Genomic DNA, 19,337 nt, shown 5'->3' on the forward strand with positions numbered 1-19,337 from the left:
AAAAAAAAAAAAAAAAAAAACTGCTCGGCCGGCATGGAGTTTCTCTGCATCTCTTTGATTGGATTTTTTTCTGTCTCTGAGCCAAGAGTTGCAGCCTGAATGTTTGCTTCAGGGACGACTGACTGAATATAGAAAACTGATCTTGAGGTCCCTGCCCTCACAGTGGTTACCCCTTTACACTAGTCTTCTGAATGTCTCTTTTTGATTAATGCATTTATTGTTCACCTACCCCTGTTATCCCCACAACTAGCATGCCAAATAATTGGGCATAGCATAGGTTTCTCAGATGAGTTGAAAGAAAATATATTCTGATTATTATTGTTACCAGAAAGGGGTCCCGATCCAGACCCCGAGAAAGGATTCTTGGATCTCGCACAAGAAAGAATTCAGGGTGAGTCCATAGAGTAAAGTGAAAGCAAGTTTATTAAGAAAGTAAAGGAATAAAAGAATGGCTACTCCATAGACAGAGCATCCCCAAGGGCTGCTGGTTGCCCGTTTTTATGGTTATTTCTTGATGATATGTTAAACAAGGAGTAGATTATTCATGCCTCCCCTTTTTAGACCATATAGGGTAACTTCCTGAGGTTGCCATGGCATTTGTAAACTGTCATGGTGCTGGTGGGAGTATAGCCGTGAGAATGACCAGAGGTCATGCTTGTCGCCATCTTGGTTTTGGTGGGTTTTAGCTGGCTTGTTTACTGCAACTGTTTTATTAGGTTGGTGCAAAAAAAAAAAAAGTAGCAGGTTGGTGTGGGAAGTCCAGGCAAAGGTTTGCTGGCAGGGACCCGAGGGGGCTGGTGAAAGAGCAATTCTGGACATCAGCCACAGAATCCAAGCTGGGTAGGGAAGGAAGAGAAGCCAGGATGGGCCAGTCAACTGGGAGAAGTAGGAGGATAGTAGGACTGGAATGCTGACCGACTGTGTCAGGGAGCAGGCTGACTGCAGTGAGGGCCGTGGGATAGTGGGAAATGCAGGGGGAGCAGTCCCAGGGCAAGGGATGCCCTGGGGTGGAGCCTAGAACATGGGCAGCCCAAGCCAGTGAAAGAGAATATTGGGGATAAGGTGGGCAAGGACCTGGAAAGCAGGTGTGTTCAACAGTGGGGGGCGCCACATGGACCCAGATGAGGAGCAGGGGAAGGAAGTTTAGTCAGAGGTCATGGGCCTGAAAGGAGGGTGGTGGGGTGTTTCTCTGTGAGCAGCCCTGCGGGCAAGTGGAGCCTCCCCTGCTCCTGGGCCTGAGGTGGGTGTCCTGGGGAGGGCTGGGTCCTTTCCTTCAGAAGGGCTGCAGGAGTTAGGAGTGCTCCTGTGCTCTGAAGGGAGTCCAGGCCTATGGAGGGTAGAAGGCTTTCTGAATAAGTTCAGGGTGGAAGGGGCTTCACTGACCAAGAAATGGAGATTCTACTGGCTCCACTGGAGTGCTGTGGGAGAGGTGGAAGGATGGACAGGGGGTGGGATTTATTTAACTTGGGACGTAGCTCCTTACCAAATGTTCAGAAGTGTGGTCCGGCTATTGTTGACAATTACAATGTGAGGAAGGAGGAGGGGCGGGGTATGTGGAGAACAACAACAAACCTGGTCATTCTTTGTCTAGAGGCTTGGGGAATACATCAAAGGGAAAATAGTTGAGTAGATTAAATCAGGAACGTAGTCACTAAATTCCAAGGTGTTTAGAAAAGAAAATTTCTTTATTTCGTGTGAAAGTGTGATCAGGGATAGGACTCTGGAGTAGACAGATGAGAAAAGAGAATTCTAACATATTTCTTTAATTCTGTCTGCAAAACTATATGGAGCATATAAAACTGGAAGGTGCTAATGTAAAGATTGAACAGGAGGAGGTGGGTGGTAAGAAGTACTATAAAAGGAACTAAAGGTGAAAATATAGCATTCAAATGCAAGCAAGATATATTTGGAGAGCTAACCAATGACAGTGCTAGGGAAATGGAGATTGCTAGCCCAGTGATGAAAGACTAGGTCACTATTATATTTGGGATGGATTTGGGTAGAGAGGTGAGAGGGATGTCTGGAAAACAGAAGTGTGCAAGAGCCATGGATTAGAATTCTGGCAGGCGTGAGTGAGAAGAAGGTAAAATGCATCTTGGACATGGAATGAACCACATACACCAGAATCTCGAAACTGCCTGGTTTAAGGGGGGAAACCGAGGGAAGAGCCATTGATGACAGCAAGTTTCCACTTTAAGAAACTGAAAAGAGATCTAATGTACAACATGAGGACTATAGGTAATAAAATTGTACCATATATGGGATTCATGTCAAATGAGTAGATTGTAGCTGCTATTGCCCCAAAAAAACAAAAAATGAGTAACTATGTCAGATGATGGATATATTAATTTGCTTCACTATAGTAACCTTTTTACTATATGTATGTATTCTGTAACATCATGATACGTTATACCTTAAATGTACATGGTAAAGTTTATTTTTAAAAAAAGAAAATAGCAACAATGATAAAGCAGTGGGGAAAATAGCTGATCAACAATATCGTTAGTATTTTCAACCGTGGTACAGCAGAAAACCCGGAAACTATATTATTATTTTAAAGGAATTTATAATAAGTGAATAAATACATTACTTTCATTTATCTAGAAAAAGGAAAAAGGCCAGGCACAGTGGCTCACACCTGTAATCCTAGCACTTTAGGAGGCTGAGGTGGATGGATCACTTGAGGTCAGGAGTTCGAGACCAGCCTAGTCAACATGATGAAACCCCCATCTCTACTAAAAATACAAAAATTAGCCAGACGTGGTGGTGCGTGCCTGTAGTCCCAGCTACTCAGGAGGCCGAGGCAGGAGAATCACTTGAACCCAGGAGGTGGAGGTTGCAGTGAGCCAAGATTGTGCCATTGCACTTTAGCCTGGGGGAAAAGAGCAAAACTCTGTCTAAAAAAAAAAACAAAAAAACAAAACAAAACAAAAAAAACACACACACACACACACACAAAACTGGAAAGATAGTGTAGAGGTTGGGGGTGATGGTGCTTAGTCGCTTAGCTTATAGCAAAAGAATGTCCTAAGTTAAAAGCAGGAAAATGAAAGGCTGGGACACGGAGATATCTGAGGAAGCCCCGGCCATCTGATGATCTCTGGGTTTACCGAAGTCAGCATTTTGCCCTTTTCTGTCTCATTTATTTTTGTCTGCAGTTTAACTGCAGAATGATGATAGTTTGCGTGAATGTACTGCAGTCTAAAAGCATGAATACAAGCTGTTCTGGAAACAGTGTTTCTATATAAATATAAATGACAGTGATACCCACCTATCCTGATGTCAAACTTCAGTCTACTTTACTTACCTTCACTTACCACTCATATGTCCCGAACCCAGAATTAAGTAAAAAGGGTCTCTGAACGCTTGAAATTGTTGACACAAATCCAATGAACCTTACTCACAGGACAGGCCTTAGGCCCCTTACTCAAAGACCCATGAACCAGTATCAATAAAACCTTCTCTCACACAAGGTTCATGTGAGTTTGCCTGTCTGACTACCCACCCCACAGTAGATTAGGGAGTGGGAGGGGAAGAGGGAAAATCAGAGATAATGACAGCAATGAAAATTTAAAAGTTCTGGCCGGGCACAGTGGCTCACACCTGTAATTCCAGCACTTTGGGAGGCTGAGGTGGGTGGATCACCTGAGATCGAGTTCGAGACCAGCCCAAACAACATGGTGGAACCCCATTCTCTACTAAATACAAAAAAAATTAGCTTGGCGTGGTGGTGTATGCCTGTAATCCCAGCTACTTGGGAGGCTGAGACAGGAGAATCACTTGAACCTGGGAAGCGGAGGTTGCAGTGAGCCAAGATTGCGCTATTGCACTCCAACCTGGGCGACAAGAGCAAAACTCTGTCTCAAAAAAAAAAAAAAAAAAAAAATTAAAAGACAGAACTACAAAAATGAGATAAAAAACTGAAATACTAGGCTGGGCGCGGTGGCTCAAGCCTGTAATCCCAGCACTTTGGGAGGCCGAAACGGGCGGATCACGAGGTCGGGAGATCGAGACCATCCTGGCTAACACGGTGAAACCCCGTCTCTACTAAAAAATACAAAAAACTAGCCGGGCGAAGTGGCGGGTGCCTGTAGTCCCAGCTACTCGGGAGGCTGAGGCAGGAGAATGGCGTGAACCCGAGAGGAGGAGCTTGCAGTGAGCTGAGATCCGGCCACTGCACTCCAGCCTGGGTGACAGAGCAAGACTCCGTCTCAAAAAAAAAAAAAAAAAAAAAAAACTGAAATACTAATACTCAGCGATCTGGAGCTGTGGAGCGTAGGGAAGAGAGTTCTTGCCTTCTCAGAAGTGCCTGAGGGGATATGTAGACTGATGAGCCTGCAAGGTCAAGAGAGTTTCAAGTTATAAGGTGTATACTCTTAAGAAGTAAAGGGGGCCAGGCACGTGGCTTGTAATCCCAGCACTTTGGGAGGCTGAGGAAGGTGGATCTCGAGGTCAGGAGTTCAAGAGCAGCCTGGCTAATATGGTGAAATCCCGTCCCTACTAAAAATACAAAAATTAGCTGGGCATGGTGGCACACACCTGTAGTCCCAGCTACTCAGGAGGCTGAGGCAGAAGAATCGCTTGAACCCAGGAGGCAGAGGTTGCAGTGAGCCAAGATTGTACCACTGCATTCCAGCCTGGGCAGCAGAGGGAGACCCCATCTGAAAAAAAAAAAAAAAGAAGAAGAAGTAGTAGTAAAGGGAGCAAATGGCACATTTTAAAAACTTCCAACCAAAATGGTTAAAGTAATTTTTAAAGGCATTTTAGCTTTCAAAGGAATAAGCTTCAGTGATCTGGAAAATCCATTTAAGCAATGCTTATAGTACGAATGAGGATATTGGGTCTTAGTCATAGGAGGATGAGAGAGCATGAAAAAAGAGAAAGCTTTGTTAAGAGAAGCGTAATAGGCCGTAAAAACAGATAAGGAAGAAAGGAAGAAGTACATCTCAAAGGAGGAGAGCAGTGAGGGGGGTGGGGGGGGGGTGGATTTCTCTTGGTAGCATCACACACGAAGGTTGCCTGCTCAGATTACAGGAGGTGCATAACTATGACCTAAGCAATCACTTGATTGCTTTGGGAAATGGTAGAATTTCTGTGATGGTCTTTGTTTCTCACTGTAATACTTTGTACTAATCAATTCATCAACAACTGATTGAATCCCAATTACATTGTCGTACCTGACTCTGGTTCATTGGTAGAAGCTACAATTGAGTCACATCAGTGTAACCACAGGCTCCTAATCTTTTGTTTAGAAGTAGTTAGTGGCGGTGTTTTCACTTATCTTTATTTTACTATTGTTTTTAAGAGCAATAGATTTTGAATTGTGGGGAATAGTTTGGCAAACTACATCCTGTTGCAGATTTTTGGAGCTATAAGTGACCAAAGTTTATGTTATACTATGACTAACTGATTCTCTCCATCACTCAAAAGAGTGATGGACCATCATCTCAATTGGTGGTTTGCTAGACACTTTCTTCCTCATCAGTTCTTTTATACAGCATAGCATGAATAGGCTCTAAGGCTGGGGCTGGCCCAAAGCCAACCAAGGGCACAGCCTGAGAGACTGTTCTAATGTAGGGTCACTGAGAGGCCTCACCATGTTACTCTTTTCATCCAGGTTGTTGGTTTGGTTCAGACTCACCATACGCAAAAGTGAATCTGTCTACTAATGTATTCATTCAGTAAACTTTTATCTGGTCCCTATAGTGTTTAAGGTATCATATAAAAACTAAAAGACCATACAAAGATGAATACAAAGTTGATTTCACATGGATTTATGAAACACCTATTATGAATGAGGCACTCTACTAAGGGTTGGCAATACAGTATGACTAAAACACAGTTGTTGGCCCCAAAGACATCACGGTTTAGTGGGGAAGATTGGCTGATAAAAAGACAAGATGGTTCAGGGTTGGACATGTTATGATTGGGATCAGCATGGAGCTCTAAGAGAACCCATTGGCAGAGCACCTAACCTTATGGAAGACTTTCTGGAAGAGATGACATTTCTGATGATCTCTTCAAAGAATTTTAGTAATTTAGTGATGCCTTAATCATGAAGGGAAGTTCTGGAGGATCATGAAAGATTTTATTCTCACACACTTTTTGTAGTGCCCTACAATAAATGGTGAGATTTATATTGTTCTTCATTGATTGTTTTGAGATTTTGATTTCTTCAATATTTGGTTGTCCTTAAAAATTGTATCAGCTAGCACCTTAATACTAAGGGAAACATTTTCAGCTCAGAATCGCATCTGGGTTTGAAAAGGACTCTTCCCCGCTGGGTACCACACTCCTAACCACAACAGACCTTTGCTAAAAGGGCATCTCAACTTTACATGGCTTCAAATATGATTTTATCATCAAGTGAAGCAATTTACATATCATTAGTTAGGTCATATTTTTAGATTTTATTTTCTGAAAAGGTTAATTTTAATCAGCCCTTTTGTTTAATTAGAGTGACCAATTTGAAATACTTCATTCAGAGCCTCAGATTAGTAAAATTACAAGATATTTTTCCCTCATTGAATAGAAAACTTGAAATTTTAGATCAAGTATCACCAAATTAGTTTGTTAAATTGATGCCGTGAGTGGCGACCTCCTGTCGCTGAAAAAGAGATGCATGTGAACAGAGAGATGCTAATGAACTCATAACCCTATGGGTACCATCCCGATGCTATCCAAGAGAAGCCCTGCTGCCTTGTTTTCCTTTTCTTTCTCTCTTCCCCACCATCCTCCACCCCTTACACCCATAATTTTCCAGCTGTGAAGGTAGTCAAACATTTTCTTTATCTTCTATCACTGAGATGCTTCACACTGCCACAGTGGCCAATTTTTTTTCCTTTTGAGGTGAAGGTAGTATGTTACAATCAGAACAAACCTCTGAAATAGGGTTTGCAGAAGAAAAAAATTAACGTGGAGTTGATCAGAGCTTATTGTTTGATGTGCCTTCAGGAAATGTCCGAATTCATTGGGATAACTTCCAGACGTCTGTTGTAAAATGCTTCCGTAGGAAATAGGCGAGACTGTAGGGAAACATCTGGTTTTTGTCTCTGTTTAAGTTAATTAATTATGGTCTGCTATTTTTTCCCCCTACAGGTCATCTGACTGCAGTTCAGAGTTGTAGCTACTCTGGACTTTCTGTATCTGTCAGCTTAATCACCATGTCATAGATGGTTTGTTGCATATTAGCTGCAGAATGAGCCAGAGGATTTCGTTTACTAGAACTGGGTGGAGCGTCTTTTATGGCATGAGGTTTTGCTTCTTTGAAGGAAACCCAGAGGAATGTCAGTAGCCGAAAGCCGAAATATCCTAGACACTCACGTCCCAGGAGACTAGTTCCTCATCATCCTGTGTGCTTTTTAGTTCCCTTATTACTCTAAGACTAAAGTGGATTCAAACCCAAACTATATAAAGTAATATGACTAATCCTGGAACAACAGGGCAGATCTTACACATCCAAATGAGTCTTGCCCTCTTTGATGCGGTTGTCTTGAGGGGCTTAACACTGAAAGGAGTTCAGTATACATTCAGGACTCCTTTTAGAATCACTTTCAGAGATGGTGACTTACTCTGTTGAATGAGCTTTATTATCACAAGTCTTAATCTCTTGAAGACGTGTGAGATTCTTGAAGAAAATCTTGAAGATTTTCTGAAAAGGTTAAAACTTGTTTAGTGTCAAGTGTGCTGCATAAGGTGGATAGATTAGTTGACCATTACTATTTGGGGCTTAAAATGAGGTTTAACTGAAGACATTCGTTGCTCTTTGCCCATAGTAGAGGTGAAATAAGATGTCACAGAGGTAGCAAAGAATTTACCCACAACAAATTCTGGTTTAATTGGAGATAAGAAGTTTTAAAACAAGAAAATCTGTCATCGCAATAGAAAGTGTGTTTACCATTCAAACATAATAAATACAATTTTAGACTATTGGATGCTTTCCTCAAATTTTGAAATTAAGGTTATACTGGTTTCATAAAATGAGTTAGAGAGATTTTCATCTTTTTCTCTTATTTATAATAATTTGAATCCCTGGGTTGCAAACTCAAACTTGGCTATACATTGCAGTCACCCAGGTGATTCTAATGTGCAGTCAAGGTTGGGCATCATGGGTTTAAGTCACATTAAAACTATTTGCTCATGAAAATTGAAATAGAGTTCTGCTAAAAAGCCACATGGGGCCAGTGCACTGTTCATGTTTTCCTCTTCTTTTGAATCAGTTTTGCTAGGAAATTGATGATTTTCAAGGAAATCATGAAATTGGTTCAAAGAAAGAACCAATGAAATTTGGGCTTATATAAACCCAAATTATCCTTTTTATTTTGTTTCTATTTCCTTAGTTTCAGCTCTTCTTATTTGATGGGTTTTATTGTTCTTTTTCTAATTTCTTAAGATGAATACCGTCTTTCATGAACGTCTTTAATAACGAAGGTATTTAAGGCTACACATCTTTTCTGATTTTAGTTTTAATTAGGCCTTCTATTGCACTTGTAATTTTGCTTTTAATTTTCTCTTTGATACAATACTTATTAAGATGATAATTTTTAATTTCCAAGAATCTTAATTCAAGGAGCTAGACTTTTTTTTCTAATCACATTTTTATGAGAATGTATCCTGTGACATTTTTCGTATTTTGAATTTCTGAAGAGTTCTTTGAAGTCAAGTATGATACTGATTCTCATGAAAGCTCCATGGACATATAAAAAATTAATTATACAGTTGAGCCTTGAACAGTGCTGGGGTTAGGGATACCAATTCCCCACACAGTTGAAAATCTACATATAATTTTGACTCCCCCAAAACTTAACAACTAATAGCCTCCTGTTGGCTGGAAGCCTTAGCAATAACATAAACAGTTGATGAACACATATTTTGTATGTTATATACATTATATACTGTATTCTTACAATAAAGTAAGCTAGAGAAAAAAATATTATTAAGAAAATCTTAGGCCAGGTGTAGTAGCTCATGCCTGTAATCCTAGCACCTTGGGAGGTCGAGGTGGGCAGATCACTTGAGGCCAGGAGATCGAGACCAGCCTGGCCAACGTGGCGAAACCCCATTTCTACTAAAAATACAAAAATTAGCCAGGCGTGGTGGCACAGGCCTGTAATCCCAGCTACTACAGAGGCTGAGGCAGGGGTTCACTTGAGAATCTACAGAGAATCGCTTGAGCCTGGGAGGCAGAGGTTGCAGTGAGCCGAGATTGCATCACTGCACTCCAGTGTAGGTGACAGAGCAACTCTCTCTCAAAAAAAAAAAAAAATATATATATATATATATAAAGAAAATATATTTGCTACTCATTAAGTGGAAGTAGATCATCACCAAAGTCTTTATGTTCATGTTGAGTAGGCTGAGGAGGAGGAAAAGGTGGGATTCGTCTTGCTGTCTAGGGGTGGCAGAGGGAGAAGAGCCACATATAAGTGGATCCATGCAATTCAAATTTGTGTTGTTTAAGGGTCAGCTGTATTCTCTTATTTGTAATACACAAAGTTCTTCATATATCTATTAAATCAAGTTTATTGGTTGTGTATTCAATTTTCCCATATTTTTTCTATTATATATACCTAAATATGTATATTATATGTTGCTGTGCAACAAATTACCCCAATGCTTAATGACTTAACACTATAAACATTTAGTACCTCACAGTTTCTGTGGGTCAGAAATTTGGGTCAAGCTTAGCTGGATGGATTCTGGCTCAGGATCTCTCATGAGGTGGCAGTCAAACTATTGGCCAGGGCTGCAGTCATCTGAAAGGTTGATTTGTGCTGGGGGACCCATTTCCAAGATGGTTCACTCATGTGGCTGTAGACACAGCATTTCAGTTCCTCACTGACTGTTGGCAGAACAGTCACATGGGCTTCTCCACAAGGCTGCCTGATTATTCTTGTGACAGAGCAGCTGGCTTTCCCCAAAGTGAGTGATCCAAGAAAGAAAGCATGCAGGAAGCTGCAGTGTCTTTTATAACTTAGTCTCCAGAGTTGCACAGCATCACTTTTGCTTTTATTTTCTCTTCATGAGAAGCAAGTCAGTAAGTCTTGCCTGTACTCAAGAGGAGGCAAATTAGGCTTCACCTTGTAAACAGAGAGCCAAAGAATTTATGGACATTATTTTAAAGCAGTAATTCAGTCCGAATAACACTCTGTGTATTTTTAAACAATTTCTTCTTGCATTTAGTAGTTAAATATATGAAGCAAAAATGAGTTCTTTTGTTTATTGAATACAAGTTCATGAGTTGTATTTTTTTCATAAAGTGCCTTTTATTATGACATAATGTTGCTTTGTGATCCTGTTTAGAACTTTAATCTTAAACTCAAACTTTGCCCAGTATTGACATTTCCATTCTTGCTTTCTTTTTGTTGCATCTACCTTGTTTTTAACCTTCTCTTATCTACTTTTTAACGTATATTTCTCATGAACAATATATACCTGGGTTTTGTATTTTAACACAGCCTGGTAATCTTAGTATTTTAATGAGAGAATTTAACCCATTCACACTTAGTATAACAACAGATATATTTGAAATTTTTCCTTCTACTTTGCTATTTCACTTTGTTTCACCCTTTTCCTTTTTGCTGTTTTGGTGAAGTTTTATTTTTTATTGTTTTATTTGGAATTTTTACTCTGCTTTTCCATTCACTAGTGCTTACCTTCCCACTTCTGATATTTCTAGTAAATAATGTGTATGTGTGTATTTCTCAAATAGCTATAACTTTATTCTTCCACTGTGATCCTCTCTCTCTCTCTCTCTGTTTACACACTCCATGTCCCCCATTCAGTTAAGATTTCTAGACCATTTTATTTTTCTCCTCTCACCTCCCCTGTAAATCCTAGCTATTGCTCATACCATATGCTTAGTCTTGACCATTATTAGGTTTTCCTTCATAGCATGTCTCTTCTACTTCTAGAATCCTTGCTTAGTACTTAAATGCAAGTTTCATATTGTCATATTGATTTATATATAATTATATATTTAATGATTCATTGTTCACATCTGTATTCTTCCCTCTTGATCTTTCCCTGGCTTGAGGACTTTTAATTGTTAGTATGGTTATTTAGTTAGAGTGTTTTGTTGAGTGTTTTCCTCAGTGGGGAATGTGGATGCTATCTTCTGTGAATGCAGGCTCCTCGAATACAGGGACTTTGTATTGTTTACTTCTGTGTTCCTAGCACCTAAAACTGTGCCTGGTACATAACAAGCAATCGATATATGTTAGCTGTTTTGTGATATTAAATACTACATATTTGCATGTCTGTCTTTCACCCTGAGCATTTATGTTGTTGGTGATGGTTGATCTCTTACACATCTGCAAGTATTTTTCTATCACCCTGAGAACTTAATGTCTTGGCCACTGTAGAAATCTTGATTCAAAGTCCTTTTTCCTCTTTAATTTGTAGATTTTATTCTACCATCTCCTACCTCCCACTACTATAGACGAGAAGTCTGATGCTAGGCTGATTTCTTTTCCTTTTGTAACTCATTCTTTCTCTGTGGCCTCTTCTAATCTTTTTACCAGGTAGTAGGGATTTTGCCCCATCAATTGTGCGTAGAAGTCACGTTTCAAGCTTCAAATTGAAGTCTTTTTTTTAACCATAGAAAGTGTTCTCTCTTATTTTTGTAATTATTGCCTCTTCATCTGTTCCTTTTTCCTGATTTTGGAATGCTTATTATTGGCATATTAAGTCTCTTGGCTTTGAATGCTAGTCTCTTATTTATTCTTCCTGATTTTCATCATTTTGATTTTACTCTGTGTGAGAGATTTTTCATCTGCTTGCTCTTTCAGGTCAATAATGTATTTTCCCCACCATTCTTTCTTTTAGTTACCTTTAACCCGTTGATTTTTTTTTTTTTTTTTTTGAGATAGAGTCTCACTGTGTTGCCCAGGCTGGAGTGTACTGGCTCAATCTCAGCTCACTGCAGCCTTTACCTCCCAGGTTCAAGTGATTCTCCTGCCTCAGCCTCACCCTCCTGAGTAGCTGGGATTACAGGTGTGTGCCACCACGCCTGGCCATTTTTTAATATTTTCAGTAGAGATGGGGTTTCACCATGTTGGCCAGGCTGGTCTTGAACTCCTGACCTCAAGTGATCTGCCCACCTCAGCCTCCCGAAGTGTTGGGATTACAGGCATAAGCCGCTGCACCCGGCCAACCCACTGATATTTTAAGTTTGTATAGTATATTCTTAGTGCCAAGAATTAATAAGTTTTTGTTCTTTCTTGTATGTTCTTCTTATTACTTTAAAAATAAACTAGTTTTCTGTTTCCTCCAGTAGTCCTGTCTTATTAGCAACCATCTGCTTTAGTAGATCTGATTGGTCTGTCTCTCTCTAGTTGCCGGATCCTCTTAGGTACTACCTTATTTCCATTTTCTATTTTCTGCTTAAGCTAGATTAAGCCTTCCCATAGTTGGAGGCACAACAGTTTCTACACCGCATCGAGTGTGAAAAGAAGTCTCTGTGTTTCTAGGTACCCCTAAATGCAAGCGATCTGTTCTTTTTGTTTCAGGGATGTGAAAGACATCTTCCTATACTTTTTCTAGTAGGATCCAACATTTCAGCTTCCCCTGCCTCCAAACCAAGACCACACACACGCTCTGAGGCAGAGCCACCCCGTTAATCAAGTGTCCACAGTCCCCTCAGGCCTAGTTCTTCCATGTTTTCACCCCAGGGCTCCCTGCCACTGCTCCTCTAGCCCCCTTCAGACCTGGGCCAACAGAGTCCTTCAACAGTCCTCAGGTTCCTCCAGCTTACTCACCCTAGACAGCTGAAGGCTGGGGGAAGGAAGAGTAACAGAGATCAGAGATGCAGAATCCTTCCCCCTTTCTTTGTGGTTGGTTGGTTGGTTGGTTGGTTGGTTGGTTGGTTGGTTTTAGACAGGGTCTCACTGTGTCACCCAGGCTGGAATATAGCGGTGTGATCTCAGCTCCACTGCAGCATCGACCTACCTGGCCTCAGGCGATCCTCCCACTTCAGCCTCCTGAGCAGCTGGGACTACAGGTGTACACCATCACACCTGGCTAATTTTTTTGTACTTTTTGTAGAGAAGGGGTTTCGCCATGTTTCCCAATCTGATCTTGAACTCCTGGGCTCAAGCAATCCACCCACCTCGGCTTCCCAAAGTGTTAGGATTACTGGTGTGAGCCATCATGCCCAGCCTTCTTTACATTTTGCTGAACAATAGCCTATATTTTTGCAACTGGTTTACACTAAGCCCGGTGTGAATAAGGTTATATGAATTAATACATAAGAAAATATTGGCGCTGTGTGCAGTGACTTACGCCTGTAATCCCAACACTTTGGGAGGCTGAGGCAGGTGGATGACCTGAGGTCAGGAGTTCGAGACCAGTGTGACCAATGTGGTGAAACCCCATCTCTACTTAAAATACAAAATTAGCCAGGCGTGGTGGCAGGTGCCTGTAATCCCAGCTACTCGGGAGGCTGAGGCAGGAGAATCGAGAATCACTTTAACCTGGGAGGCGGAGGTTGCGGTGAGCCAAGATCACGCCATTGTACTCCAACCTGGGCAACAAGAGTGAAACTCTGTCTCAAAAAAAAAAAAAAGAAAGAAAGAAAGAAAGAAAATATTGGAATCTTAGAATTAGAAATAACTTGGTCATAATAAAATAAGTCTCTTAATTTGTATGTTGCTTTACCATTTTAATGCAATTTTATACACATGTTTTCATTTGAGTTCCAAAATAGCCCTGTGTGGTAAGTATGGAAGTTATCATCCACACTTGACAGATAAGAAAACTACAGCTCATAAAGGTTACATCACTTGCCCAAGGACACATGGGTAATGAATGGACCTGGACCAGAGAATTCACCTTCTTATCACACTATGCCACTGCTTGTTTATTTGTTTGTTTGCAATTGCCTTCAGAACATGTTACATTGTATAACTGATTTCTAGAATCCCTAAATTATATGCTATAACCTGTATTATATTTTTTCAATTATTTCTATTATGCTGATATGAGCAATTTAAAATGTGTATACATAATAGGATATTGAGTATAAAGTAATAAGATTTTTAAATGTAGTTGGAAATCTAATGAAACAGGAATTTGAAAATCATTTGAAAAAGATTACTATTACTAGAATATGTGTATTATTTCCTCAAGGTAGCCATTTTGTTTCTCTCTTCTTTGTTTTTTTTGTTTTTTGTTTTGTTTTGTTTTTTAAACATAGTCTTTCTCTGTTGCCCAGGCTGGAGTGCAGTGGTGTAATCTTGGTTCATTGCAACCTCTGCCTCCCAGGTTCAAGCGATTCTTCTGCCTCAGCCACCTGAGTAGCTGGGATTATAGGCTCACACCACCATGCCTGGCTAATTTTTGTATTTTTAGTAGAGATGGGGTTTTGTCACATTGGCCAGGCTAGTTTCAAACTCCTGACCTCAAGTGATCTGCCCGCCTCAGCCTCCCAAAGTGCTGGGATTAAAAGTATGAGCTACCATGCCTGGCGAAAGTAACCTTTTTGAAGGAGGACATGCATTTTTATATATGAGTAGTTAAATTTGTCTCTTTGTAATATATTTTTAAAACATTTGAATTTGTCTATTATGCAGTAGAAGCCATGCAGTAGGGAAATGGCCCTCTCCTTATCAAACATGACATCGAGAAAATGTAACCAGGTTACATATGTTTGTTTTGTTTTAGAGTTTTATAGTATAAGACTAAATGAATTAGCAGCTATTTTAAAGACCAGACCTTTGTTCTGATCTCTGCTGCTTTTCATGCTAACGCTATATTTAAAAGTATTATCTCATACTCAAGAGTGATATTAAAAATACTTAAAAACTGATATGGCCCAGTCAGCGGTCACTGAGAATGTACACGGGCTCTGCAGACCTGCTGTAGTTGCTGGCTGGCAGTACCTCTGACCTGCTCAGCCACATCACACCGCACCCTTCACTTGCCTGAGTGCTTTCATCTCCATTCTCCCAGGTGATCTGGGGAGGGATGTAGTGCCATCCCCATTTTGCAGATTGGGGGAATCACAGCCCCAAGGAGCTGACCATAGGGCCCCTTAGAATAAAGGATTTCTGGCTCTTAGTTTGGTGTTCTTCCTTGGATAGAAGTTTCCCTCTTTTCAGAGGAGAAGGAAGAGGTGAGAATAGCCATATTTGATAGGACAAATACCTGCTCCTACTATGAGAGGAAACTCATAGTAGGTGGTGGGTAGAATTAGCACCACCCCATCCTCCCTGGAATCTTCCATTCTTGAGCAGATTTGTCACTTTCAGGGCCTTTGCAGGAGATGCTTGTCCTGGAAGAGTAAAACTGGCTCAAGCAAGAGAGGAGATGTTTCCTGGTGGAAGAATCTGACTCAGCCTCTTTTCTGCATATTAACAGGGATGTTATGTACACAGCCTTACTTTAAAAGTATATTCTTTTAATTCCTTGTTTTTTCCCTTCTCCTCCTTCCACAGAATGGTCTCCCCTCAGAGAGCAACCCATACGTTTTTAATGGTGACTTTGTAGATCGAGGAAAGAACTCCATAGAGATCCTAATGATCCTGTGTGTGAGTTTTCTTGTCTACCCCAATGACCTGCACTTGAACAGAGGGAACCATGAAGATTTTATGATGAATCTGAGGTAACCCAGGCCTTTAGATTTTCTCTTTTAAAAGTTTCGCACTCTGGAAAATGCTGTCATATTTAGTGCCTAACAGAGATACAAGTGAGTGTATTGGAAGAGGGATGAGGGGGATCTCAAGGAGGACTTCAGTTCTTACCCCTTTCACCACCCCCATTCGTCTGCTGAGTATCAGTTGCCCTGAAACTCCCTGCCTATCTTTTCTTCCAGTTCTGTCCATTCTTTTCCCTTCTATTATGTTCTTTCTCTTGCTCCCATGCCCGACCTTCATGGGCTAAATTGTGTGTTGGATAGGTGTGTGAGGCCAGGTTTGGAGGTGTGGAAGGTTCTTCGAGCATACTTGGATGGAATCATTCTGTTACTACTCTTGGCTTGCCTCAGATATTGTCTCAGAAACTAGTTCCATGTTTTTCACCAATGCGTGTATTGTTTTATGACACGGTAATTGCTTCTGGCATTGTTTCACATAAACATATTTACAAACACAGCATTTCAACTATCTAACTCACCGGAAACTTGAGGAATAAAGATTGGTTAGATGATTTAAGAATCTTTGCTGGAAGGCACAGTAGGTGACAAATGTTCCCTTTTCCCTTCTTTTTTCCTTCTTTTAAAAAAATCTCTTGTTTTATGAAAAACAGAAATCAGTTTGCTCTAGGACAGTGGAAGATATGGCATGTCTCATGCTTTTGGTCCTGGGCTTTTGGGTGCCTTGATAAAGCTCAACAACTGATTAGTTTTGTCTTTGGGGCAGTTTGGCACCTGGCTTGAGTACAGAGTTTCAATTCTAATTCTCAAGGTATGGAAGCAAATGCTAAAACTGTGAAGGAAAAAAATTGATTGATGCTTTAGGAAAGGTGATAGGCCAGCTAGTCAGGACTATTATCAGAGGCCCATTATATATAATATAGCTCAATACTTTAATTTAGGCATGCTGTTTATCCTTATTGCCTATCATATTTATCTAGTGTCTATGATGGTTAATGAAGGAGACATGGCCCCTGCCCTCATAGGGCTTACATCTAGCAGGGAAGACGCATGCTGAGCAGGTTTTTCAAGTGTGATGAGTTTGTAAAGGGAGAATCCAACCTTGTCTGAGGGATGATGGAAGGTTCCCCCATAGAAATATGGCATTAGCCTGACAGCTGAAGAATGAATTAGGCAATCAAGAAAGAGCCATAGAGGGGGATGGGAAACAGTGTTCCACAGTGAGGGGACAACTTATGCAGAGCTCAGGACAAGACTGTTTAGATGTGAAAGAAGTTCAGGAGGGCAGGAGCATAGACTGAGGGACAGGGTGGTGCCTGATAGGGCTGGAGACATAAGAAATGATTGGATGGTTCAAAGGAATTTGGAAAGACTTCCTAGAACAAGAGAATGTCACCGAAGAATGTCATAAAATTTATGTTTTAAAATGCAGTAGGGGGAGAGAGTTGGAGAGGGGCAAGTGTGAATACACGCAGGTCAATTAGGAAGTAGTTGAAGGTTAAAGGGATAGATAATGGGTTCTCATTTAGACTAGGGTAGTGGTGATGGAGATGCAAAGAAATAGATTCAAGAGGAATTTAGGCAATGATGATTTAAGGCTCAGTAACTGGATATGGGGGAGCTGAAAGAGGAGGGAATCGACTGTGCATGGTAGCTCATGCCTGTAATCCCAGCACTTTGGGAGGCCGAGGTGGGCGGATCACAAGATCAGGAGATCAGGACCATCCTGGCTAACACGGTGAAACCCCGTCTCTACTAAAAAGTACAAAAAAATTAGCCAGGTGTGGTGGCAGGCGCCTGTAGTCCCAGCTTCTTGGGAGGCTGAGGCAGGAGAATGGTGTGAACCTGGGAGGCGGAGCTTGCAGTGAGCCGAGACCGTACCACTGCACTCCAGCCTGGGCTACAGAGTGAGACTCCATCTCAAAAAAAAAAAAAAAGAGAGAGGAGGGAATCAAGGATGGCCTCCAGGTTCCCAGCTTGAGTTTGGGGGTACAGTGCATCATTCATGATATTGGGAATGTGTGGAAAGAGGATAGAGGTTGGGATGAGGGGGAATGATGAATTCAGTTTGGGGTAAGCTGATTTGAAGTACTATTGAGTAGGCAGTTGAGTGTACATACGTGTCCAGAGATCAGAAATGAAGTGTGGCCTGGAACATCATCCTGTGGTATTGACACTAGATAATAACTGAAAGCCTGGGCAGGGATGAGATTCCCAAAGGAGAAAGTGAGGGGAGAAGAGAGCCTAGGATGGAATCTGAAGGAACCGCCACATTTAAGGTGAAGTAGAGGAGAGCTTGCAAAAGAGGCTCAGAAGAGCCAGGAGGAAAACCAAAAGAGTTTATGGTCACAGAATCCAAAGGAAGAAAAGTTTTCTAGAAGGATGGTAGAGTCAGCTGTATTTAGTGTTTCAGAGAGGGCGAGAAAGGTGAGGACTACAAGGCATCCATTGGATTAAACAGTGTGGACACCTTTGGTGAGTACAGAATGGAATTCATCTGAGAAAACATAACGTTACACTGTAGAAGCCTGATGTGACATGATTTCCATGGAAAGCTAGAGTGAGTGTATTGCATTTCATCTTCACAGTGTTGGATATTAAGTGCATGTACTGTTATCCCAAAGCAAGGAAAAGTAACAGAAATATTGTCATCATTGAATCTCCCTTCACTACTACTATTCAGGCATTAAGATTCCTGACACTTTCTATTAAAATCCTCAATACCATTATGGGACCTATATCAGAGAGAGCATAACAAGCCAACTTGTTACCTTCTAGGCCTTTATCTTTGTTCAGTCTTTTCTTTTTTCCAATCATTTACTGTATAGGATGTCTGATTTTCCAATCATTTACTGTATAGGATGTCTGAGAAATTCTATCTAAATGAAAAGTCTTCTCCCACACAGCTTCCCCCAGCTACCACAGCATGCTTCCCTGCATACTTGTAACATTTACACAACCTGTGCCTACCATATATTTCTTAAGTTGTCTTATAATTGTTTCACAGAAATCTATCTTCTTTCCCCAGCTATACTATAAGCTCCTTGAGGGTAGGGATGATGTCATTGGTTGCTTTTATGCTTTCCAGTCATGTGTAGCAAAGACTCAGGTAAGTAACGCTTCCAACTGAACTCTGGTTTCTTGAGTTCTTGGTGCTTGTGATACTGAGATGCCAAGGACTCCCCTTTTTGCATGACTCATGGAAGCAGGCGTTATCAACAATCAAATCATTTAAATCCCATTTTTTTTTAGGTATGGCTTCACGAAAGAAATTTTGCATAAATATAAGGTAAGACATCCTTTTTGTTCTTTTTCTTTTTCTTTTTTTTTTAGTATTCATTTTGCTGTTTCTATAGAGAAATTTAAAAAGAGCCAAGAAAGACCAGATTGATGCTTTAGGAAAGGTGATAGGCCAGCTAGTCAGAATGCATGCCAATAAAATACAAGCACAGCAGGAAGCCCTGGCCACAGTAAAGTCTTATATTTTCTTTCTGGATTAAGCCACACTTTTTCATTGTGAGTTTTGTGTAAGTTTTAGCATAGATACATATTTCATCGCTTTAAAGGTACCAAGGATTTGTTCTACTTAGGTGTGGTAAAACATGCAGACATAGAAATGACTGTCATGAAGGAAGAGATTTTTATTTACAGTTCTCTGGAAAAGGGAGGTACTACATGCTACCCTGGGGGACCGCGTGGGGGAGCACCAGAGTTGGTCAGAAGGCAGAGGGAGGCTGGGTGTGGTGGC

The 19,337-nt window shown here is 40.9% G+C and overlaps 1 protein-coding gene across 3 annotated transcripts in view; it reads left to right on the plus strand.

The window, feature by feature from the left end:
* The window catches only part of PPEF1 (protein phosphatase with EF-hand domain 1), a 135,845-nt gene that overhangs the window by 70,837 nt on the left and 45,671 nt on the right, over positions 1-19,337 (plus strand). For all 3 annotated transcript variants that reach the window (XM_025372596.1, XM_025372597.1, XM_025372598.1), the window contains 2 exons: positions 15,435-15,601; positions 18,842-18,878. In XM_025372596.1, the coding sequence (XP_025228381.1) occupies positions 15,435-15,601; positions 18,842-18,878 (204 nt within the window). The remainder of the gene's footprint in view (positions 1-15,434; positions 15,602-18,841; positions 18,879-19,337) is intronic.

The sequence above is a fragment of the Theropithecus gelada genome, chromosome X, assembly GCF_003255815.1.
Source record: "Theropithecus gelada isolate Dixy chromosome X, Tgel_1.0, whole genome shotgun sequence".
In the NCBI taxonomy this organism is placed as follows: Eukaryota; Metazoa; Chordata; class Mammalia; order Primates; family Cercopithecidae; genus Theropithecus; species Theropithecus gelada.